This window comes from Gekko japonicus, unplaced genomic scaffold, assembly GCF_001447785.1.
Source record: "Gekko japonicus isolate JY-2015 unplaced genomic scaffold, Gekko_japonicus_V1.1 scaffold1891, whole genome shotgun sequence".
Lineage (NCBI taxonomy): Eukaryota > Metazoa > Chordata > Lepidosauria > Squamata > Gekkonidae > Gekko > Gekko japonicus.
Window position 1 is genome coordinate 38,969 of NW_015164248.1, and position 9,443 is coordinate 48,411.

The 9,443-nt window shown below is 51.0% G+C and overlaps 1 protein-coding gene across 1 annotated transcript in view; it reads right to left on the reverse strand.

Annotated features, from left to right (window-relative positions):
* Nucleotides 1-1,266: 1,266 nt before the first annotated feature.
* Nucleotides 1,267-9,443, reverse strand: part of COPS7B (COP9 signalosome subunit 7B) — a 23,315-nt gene continuing 15,138 nt past the window's right edge. The window contains exon 7 of the mRNA XM_015408644.1: nt 1,267-1,290. Within this exon, the coding sequence (XP_015264130.1) occupies nt 1,267-1,290 (24 nt within the window). The remainder of the gene's footprint in view (nt 1,291-9,443) is intronic.

Here is a 9,443-nt window from a genome sequence, read left to right on the forward strand (position 1 = left end):
CACAACAGACACCCTGGGAAGTAGGTGGGGCTGAGAGAGCTCTTGACAGAAACTGCTCTTTTTCAAGAACAGTTCTTATCAGAAATATGGCTTGTCCAAGGTCATCCAGCTGGTGCGAGTGGAGGAGTGGGGAATCAAACCCGGTTCTCCCAGATTACAGTCCACGCACTTAACCACTACACCAAACTACACTATATTACAGAGTGCTGGACTGGATGGGCCCTTGGCCTGATCCAGCATGGCTTCTCTTATGCTCTTATGTCTGGGGCAAGGGATGCTCTGTATTCTTGGTGCTTGGGGGGGGCAACAGTGGGAGGGCTTCTAGTGTCCTGGCCCCACTGCTGGACCTCCTGATGGCACCTGGTATTTTTGGCCACTGTGTGACACAGAGTGTTGGACCGGATGGGCCACTGGCCTGATCCAACATGGCTGCTCTTATGTTCTTAACAGGCACGATATTTCCCCCTGCAACAAAACACAGTTCCTAGAAACAACCAAATAAAGAAACCTGTATCCTGGTGTGGTTAAATTCCACCAATGAGAAAGGCTAATGAATAATAACAGAGGCATTTTGGTACTGTGGTCAGAGCATCCAATCAGGACCCGGGTTCAAATTCCCCACTCTGCCAGGGAAGACTGCTGGGTGACCGTAGGCCAGTCTCACGTACACCTACGTCACAGGTTTGTTGTGAATATGAAATAGAGGAGGGGGAGAGATGGTTATAAGCCACTTTTGAGTCCACCTTTGGGGAGAAAAGTGGAGGGGCTTTCATCCTAACTCACTAGGATAACACGGCCTTCATTTACGAAACAAAACCTGCAGACTGAAAGACAAGAAAAGAGTGGTAGAAAAGAGCAAGAGTCCAGTAGCACTTTTGTGAAGGTCAAGGTTCCCCTTGCTCGAAAGCCAGTCGAATCCGACTCTAGGGTTGCGGTGCTCATCTCCGTTTCCAAGCCGAAGAGCCAGCGCTGTCCGAAGATGTTCCCGTGGTCATGTGGCCGGTATGACTAGACGCCGAGGCGCACGGAACGCTGTTCTCTTCCCACCGAAGCAGTGCCTATTGATCTACTTGCAATGTCTTGCTTTCAAACTGCTAGGCTGGCAGGAGCTGGGGCCAGAGACGGGAGCTCACTCCGTCATGCGGCACTCGGGTCTCGAACTGCTGAACTACCGACCTTCCGGTCTGCACTCCAGCGTCTTAACCACTTGAGCCACCACGGCCCCTTACGGACTAACAGATTTTGTGGCACGGGATGAGTCACCGCTCACTGCTTCAGATACCGGGCAAACTGCAGTTGGGTAAAGAGCAGAGACCGGAAAAGAGCAGTTGGTGAAGCCGAGTCCCTTTCACAGTCTGCTCTGATCAGTATAATCGGCAGCAGATCCCGCACTAGAGTGGCCTGAAATTCTAGCAGGTAACCACCAGGTGGAGCCCTGTTCTGTGGCTCAGTATGTGGTCCCGTCCCCCCCCGCCTGCCACAAAATTAGGGTCACGCAGCCCTCTTTGCGGGCCCCAAATCAGAATTAAGAAGGAAAGCTGCCACCTTAATGGTGGCATTCTTAGCTTTATGAAATATTTCACCACGTGTGAATGAACTGAGGTCAATTACTTGAGGACACAGGTGACCCCCACTCTGCTGTGAGGGTAAAGAGAGCCCCCCCTCCCGATGCAGTCTGTGCTTGTAAGCAGAGGTCATTTCGGGGGGGGGATTGCGGGGGATCTCAGTTCCCCCGGGTGAGGTACGGGGGCGGGGCACATGACGAAGCCCCGCCCCCTGCTTCCGGCCGCCCCGCTTCCGGCCCTCATTCAGCCAGGAGGAGGCAGGAGAAGAGGGAGGGTAAGTTGCTTCCTCCCTGCCTCTCCCCACCCCTGCCTGCCTGGGGCCAGGGAGGGCCTTCGCGGGGCTTCCTTGCACTCCCGCCGGCCTTGCAGGTCCACCGCCGGGCCCCTCATGGGGCTCGGCAGTGGAGCTGCAAGGCCTGCGGCGGCAGCCGGAACCGTTGGGGGTGGGGTGTGTGGCCTTATGACACACTTCCGGTGATGTCAGGGGGTGTGGCCTTATGACACACTTCCGGTGATGTCAGGGGGTGTGGCATATGCTAATGAGTTATGCTAATGAGTTCCCCTAGCTCTTTTTCTACGGAACGACCCCTGCTTGTAAGCATCTGTGCGCAACTGGGATTCTTGTTAAAAAAAACCCACAACCACCCTGCAAAGTAGGCCAGGCTGCACGTTTCAACCAATGCTCCTGCTAAGCCGTGGAATCTCGTGAGCAAAAAATTCTACTTTGTGAGCTCCTGGCATTAAAGTTGTGGGCGATCTGGCCGCTGCATCAATTGTGCTAACAAGCATAAAAATACAAATATTTATTATGGTGTACACATAAATAAAACATGCACAAGGTTAAAAGAAACAGTCCAAATATCAGACTCTTAAGGCTTATCACATTCAGTGCGGATAGTTATACATGTCCAATTGATGGGTAAAACTTTTGACCAATAGACCATATGTGTTTCGGCCCCTTTGGGCCTTCCTCAGTGGTCAATATTCCTATTGTACAATAACGCACATCCAGAAATAAATGCATAATTTTTTTTTAATAGAGCCAGGTGTTGCTTTCTCATATGCTTTGCCGTTGCTAAAGGTTTGTATAATGGGTCCTGCAGAAATTCTCCAAATTATTCTGGTAACGAATATCCCATGTGTCAGGATGTGTGCCACTTCCATCAAAGGTAGTAGACTATGAGCACACGAGAAAGCAACACCTGGCTCTATAAAAAAGACCCGGGTGCTGCATGACGGAGTGAGCTCCCGTCTCTAGTTCCAGCTCCTGCCAACCTAGCAGTTCGAAAGCAAGAAATTGCAAGTAGATAAATAAGTACCACTTCAGTGGGAAGGTAACAGCGTTCCGTGCGCCTTGGTGTTTAGTCATGCCGGCCACATGACCACGGAAATGTCTTCGGACAGCGCTGGCTCTTCGGCTTTGAAACGGAGATGAGCACTGCAACCCTAGAGTCAGATTCAACTGGCTTTCGAGCAAGGGAACCTTTACCTGATGTTTGGACTGTTTCTTTTAACCTTATGTATGTTTTATTTATGTGTACACCATAATAAATGTTTGTATTTTTATAACAGTTTGTTAGCTTGACCCTCTTAGATCACAGCTACATTTTGGGTTGAGTTCCCCCCCCCCTTTGGTTCGGTTTTTGTCACTGCATAAATTAGTCTGCTCTGGAGCCGTCCTTCCTGAGCTGAGACAAAAATGTGTGAGCTGGAGGCTAAAAAACGATGCGCTAGCTCACACTAACTCAGCTTAGAGGGAAGACTGGTTTCAACACCCACTTATGGAAAGGGTTTTTTTAAAAAAAATTGCCCTTGTAAATCCTGTTCGCCAGGTGTCCACACCAGAGATGACTTTCCCAGCCCACTTCACACCTTCGAGGAAAGGAAATGGCGCTTCTGACTGCGATGGGGAGACCGAGGCAACACAAGACACAAAAACTCCCCCCCCCCCACACTGTGAAGGGATATTAGGACATCTGCTCCTGTTGCACTCTGGCCAATTCTATCGAGTAACGAGGCAGACTTGTAAATCCTATAAATCGGAATCGCTTTCGGGACCTTAGGTGACACTCTCCGTCTAAAAATAAGCACAGCCCGCCACCTAGTGGTGCCAAAAAAGAGCGACAGCTTCGGCAGCCAAACAACCCTCCTCAGGATCTCCTGGCTATTCGACACATAATGCCATATGCTAATTTCAATTTTTTTGGCTTTGGGGGTGGGGGAGAAAAACCAAGTTGGGGGGAAGCTCAGCAACAGAGAATCTGATTTGCCCGCAGAAGGGCCCCAGTTCGATCTCCAGAGTATACGCTGGAGAGCAGCTGCCAGTCAGAACAATCGGCACTCTTGAGAGATGAATGGTCTTTCGGCGTAAGGCAGAGAGCCCCTTCCTGTCTTCGTGGACAGGGTTTCATGGCTCAACAGTAGACTATCCTTTTTACATGCCAAAAGCCCCAAGTTCAATCCCCGGCATCTCCCGTTAAAAGGACCAGGCAGTAAATGATTTGAAAGACCTCTGCCTGAGACCCTGGAGAGCTGTCAAGAGGGGCTGTGGCTCAGTGGACCGTTGCATCTCCTTATTACAGAGTGTGTGTCCTGCATTCAGAAGGTCTGCGTTTCAACCCCCAGTTTGGTGGCAGTTTGGTGTAGTGGTTAAGAAATTCCTGGAGAACCACTAGTAGTCTGAGTGGGCAATACTGACTGTGATGGATGTAAGGACCAGTGGCTGCCTGAAAACACCGAGGGCTAGCACCATCTATAGGCTTAAATGAAATTCAGGATTTAGGAGAGGGGCTGTGGCTCAGTGGAAGAGCCCCTGCTTGGCATGCAGGAGGTCGCATGTTCAAGGCTCGGCATCTCCCGTTAAAAGGACCAGGCAGGAGGTGATGGGAAAGACCTCAGCCTGAGGCCCTGGAGAGCTGTAAAGAGGGGCTGTGGCTCAGTGGAAAAAGGATCCAAGGGAGTATGGCTGTGCAGGATCTCTGCCCGACATGCTGGAGACCTGGTGCCAATCCCAGTAGGCAGCACTGCACTGGATGGACAAAATATCTCCCAGTATAAGGCAGCTTCCTTTCTTCATGTTTAATTAAAGGACCTAAATCCAGCTGGGTCTCCAAGTAGTCTTACAGACAAAATTAAAACAATACAAGAATAAAACACAAAACAAAGCAGCCTGTCATTAGCAGCATATCCACACCAAGATAAAAGCCAAAAACGCTGTGATAATTATACCCCTCCAAAAGGTTGGGGAAATAAAACTGCTCTCACCTGGCACCTGAAGGACGGTGAAGTGCCAGGTGGATGTACTGGGGGGCAGAGGGCATTCCATAACTGGTGCACAGCAACTGAAAAGCCTCTGTTGCAAGAAGCCAGCACCTAACTTTGGAAGGTGGGAGTATATGGAGCAAGGCCTCTGCTTACCATCTCAGAACATGTTGCAAGAAGCCAGCACCTAACTTCGGAAGGTGGGAGTATAAGGAGCAAGGCCTCTGCTTACCATCTCAGAACATGGGTAGATTATTGGCAGGAGGAAGTCCTTCAGATCTTCTTGTCCCTGAGACTGGTCCCACTCCCTGAGAAATTAAGCAAATCTGTTTGTATAGATGTGAAGGGAGTATGGTTGCCAACCTCCAGGTAGGGTTGGTCTTCATGATGTGCTGGCGGGGGCTGGGAGAGAGACTTTCAGGAGCAGGGCAGGGCTCCGCCCCCAAACAGTGATGTCCCCAAGGCGATGATGGCAAATGAAAGCTTATACCCAGAGTTAAACTTCGTTGGTCTTAAAGGTGCCACTGGACTCAAACTTTGTTCTGTGTTGGATTGTGGCCTTAAATGCTCTGACCTGGATAGCCCAGGCTAGCCTGATCTCGTCAAATCTCTGAAGCTAAGCAGGGTCAGCCCTGGATAGTATTTGGATGGGAGACCTCATGTGAATTTCAACAATGATTTTTTTCTCTCACTTTTAATAGAAAAAACACAATCCTTCTGACCCAGGTGCAAGTCACCTCCAATTCGTCTGTAACAAATATCAAAAGACACAAAGGCGGAAATGCTGAAATCTCCCAACGAAAGGTACAAAATAATTTTTGTGTTTTTTACAAAACGGAACGAAAACGGAACAAAAACAAAAAATCGGTCAAACACAACCAGAAAGGAGTTTTCAAGTTCTGAAATCCCGGCAGAGGCCCCAGCTGGAACAAGAGGGAGCCTCTACCGTCCGTGCCGGAGACTCTGGGCTATCGGGGGGGGGGATCCCTTTCAAACCTCTCGCTTCCACGATGGAAGGATCTAACGTATGACGCCTCAAAAGGGAGGGACACACGGGACACGTACGAGCTCTGCCGCGCTGCCCCTTGTCCGGGGGGTGGGTGAGAGGGGGCGGACATAGCAGCTGGGCCTCCAGGCTCCCCCCCCCCGGCCCCCTCCGTCCCAGCGGCAGGACGCAACAGCAGAAGCCGGCACGTTTGGGGGGGCGGCTAACGGGGGCGCCTGGTGAACGCAGCCCGGGCCGAGCTCCGGCTTCCTTAGTGTGAGGTAGAGAGTTGCACCCTAAGAGGAAAACTCGGACGGACTGCTCAGCAATTTCATGGAGTGCCCACGAGTTCTTGTATTGTGAGAAAGGGAGAAACCTCTACCTGCTCTGTCCCATGCATAATCTTATAAACCTCGATCCTGTCACCCGTCAGTTGTTGTTTCTCCAAGCTAAAGAGCCCCAAGTGCTTTAACCTTTCTTCATAGGGAAAGTGTTCCAACCCTTTTATCATTCGAGTTGCCCTTTTCTGCACTTTTTCCAATGCTATAATATCCTTTCTGAGGTGCGGTGACCAGAATTGCACACAGTATTCCAAATGAGGTCGCACTATCGATTTATACAGGGATATTAGGATACTGGCTGATTTATTTTTGATCCCCTTCCTAATAATCCCCAACAAGTTTAGCTCGCCACCTAGTGGTGTATAACACTAAAAGAGCTAGAACTTCTAGCTGCCAGACAATCTTAGGGTCTCCTGGCTATTCTGCACACAATGCCATATGGTAAGTCTTATTATTCCTCCTCAAACCGTGCCCTCACTAGGTTCCTCCCCCCACACTCCAGGAATTTCCCAACCCTAGATGGGAAGGAGCCTTTGGCTTCTAACTTTGGCCAGAGAAGTAAGGGAAACTTGCGGGAGCACTTCCGTCCAAGCAAAACCATCAGTGAGGGAAGGTCAGTTTGGGCAGTAGATAGGGTTGCCAACTCTGGGTTGGGGAATTCCTGAATATTTTGGGGTGGAGCCTGAGGACAGTGAGGTTTGGGTCAGGTTGGGTCCTCAGTGGCATATAATGTCACGGACCCCACCATGTTTTTTCCAGGGGAACTGATCTCTGTTGTATAGAGATCAGTTGCAAATCCAAGAGATCTCCAGGCCCTGCCTGGAGGTTGGCATCCCTAACAGTAGGTTGGCCAGCCACCAGGGCAGGGGATTCCCTTCCCCCCAGCTCCCCCTTTCCACCACCACTCTGAGGAAGCGCTCAAAGGTCATTTTACATAATGACGGCATCTTTACCATATAATGATATAGCTGCTTTTAATTTGAAGGGAGGAAAGGAGTAAGCTCTCCAGCAGTAGCGGTGGGGGGAATGGCCGGTTACAAGGAAATTAGAAAACAAGGTCATCAAAGCAGTGTAAGACATGACAGAAGCAATGAAAAAAAATCGATTCTAGAAATTAGAAATCAGGACAGTAATAAAAAGATAATGCATACTATAAATAGTGCCATAAACTACAGCCGTATTACTGTTCTGCGGAATGATAGACGTGTACGACTATTGATCATGCAGCCCAGGTCCATGAAGGGCAGTGTTTGGAAGAGACGTGGAGTTGTTGGGTCTTCCCTGGCCCCCAGCTGGGGATGGTGGGGGGGGGGCACAGGGTTGCCAGATCCAGGTTGGGAAACTCCTGGAGATTTTGGGATGGAGCCTGGGGAAGACAGGGATCGCAGTGGGATGCAATATCATAAAGTCAAACCCCCCCCCCCCCCCACCCCCCCTTTTTCCCCGGGGGAAGTGTTCGGAGTAGTCTAGGAATGACCTGTAATTCCGGGAGATCCCTATGTCCCACCTGGAGGCTGGCTTCCCTAAACATGTGTAGGGCTGGCTCATTATTTTCATTTGCTGAATTGATCTCTCTTATGTATTTTAGCGCGGCTCTTCCTCCAAGGAGCTTAGAGCACTGTGACTAGTTCCCCCTTCCCCCATCTTACTCTCATAACAATCCCTGGAGGCAGGTTTGGTATTGCACTTTATGACACACATGGCCCGGCCCAACAAGGTCTCATTTATGTCAGATCTGGCCCTCATAACAAATTAGTTCGATGCCCCTGCTCAAACAGGTCTCCCGTCCAAGCCAAGATTCTCAGGCTTTTGTTGCCACCTGGAGGCCATTCCGTGATAGTGCACCACCAGCTTCCGAGAGGCTCCTTTCCGATCGCTCAACTTCCCCCCCCCCCCGCCCCGAATCAGGACTTGATTTTAAACACCAGGCTGAAGCAGTTGCTAGCATGGGAAATGATTTAGGATCCCTAAAATGATGCCTGAGGGTGTCACGGTGCCCTCTGACCCCTTTCCAAGTGCCCACCAAGAGGGGGGGGAGGCGGGGCTTTTGTTCAGCAACGCTTTTGAGTGGCCGCTGGTCATTTGATGGGTTGTGCAGATTTTTTTTTAAAAAAAGTTGGTTCAACTGCAGCTCCCACCACAGCGCGAGGATCTTAACTATGTGGCTGAAGGTAGGCTGTGGCAGCCATGGTGCGGCTGGCCGAGCCTCCTGTGGCATCTGTTTCATGGCAGCCATGAAGTGGCTGCACCCACCGCGCTTCCAACTGTGCCCACAGGCTCACAGAGAGCACCAGAAGAGCCCTGCTGGATCAGACCAGTGAGGGTCCCTCTAAGTCCAGCATCCTGTCTCACACAGGGGCCAGCCAGTTCCTCTGGAGGTCCAACAACAGGGCAGAGAGGCCGAGGCCCTCATAGGAACATCAGAAGATCCCTGCTGGATCATACCAGTGGTCCATCTAAGTCCAGCATCTTGTCTCAAACAGTGGCCAACCAGTTCCTCTGGAGGGCCAACAACAGGGAATAGAGACCAAGGCCTTCATAAGAACATCAGAAGAGCCCTGCTGGATCAGACTAGTGAGGGACCATCTAGTCCAGCATCTTGTCTCACACAGGGGCCAACCAACACTTCTGGAGGTCCAGCAACAGGGCAGAGAGGCCGAGGCCTTCATAAGAACCTCAGAAGAGCCCTGCTGGGTCAGACTAGTGAGGGTCCATCCAGTCCAGCATCCCATCTCACACAGGGGCCAGCCAGTTCCTCTGCAGGGCCAACAACAGGGCATAGAAGCCGAGGCCTTCAGAAGAACATCAGAAGAGCCCTGCTGGATCAGACTAGTGAGGGTCCATCTGGTCCAGCATCCCGTCTCACACAGTGGCCAACCAGTTCCTCTGGAGGGCCAACAACAGGGAATAGAGACCAAGGCCTTCATAAGAACATCAGAAGAGCCCTGCTGGATCAGACTAGTGAAGGTCCATCTGGTCCAGCATCCCGTCTCACACAGTGGCCAACCAGTTCTTCTGGAGGGCTAACAACAGGGCAGAGAGGCTGAGGCCTTCATAAGAACATTAGAAGAGCCCTGCTGGATCAGACCAGTGGTCCATCTAGTCCAGCATCCCATCTCACACAGTGGCCAACCAGTTCCTCTGAAGGGCCAACAACAGGGCATAGAGGCTGAGGCTTTCATAAGAACATCAGAAGAGCCCTGCTGGATCAAACCAGTGAGAGTCCATCTGGTCCAGCATCCCGTCTCACGCAGTGGCCAACCAGTTTCTCTGAAGGTCCAACAACAGGTC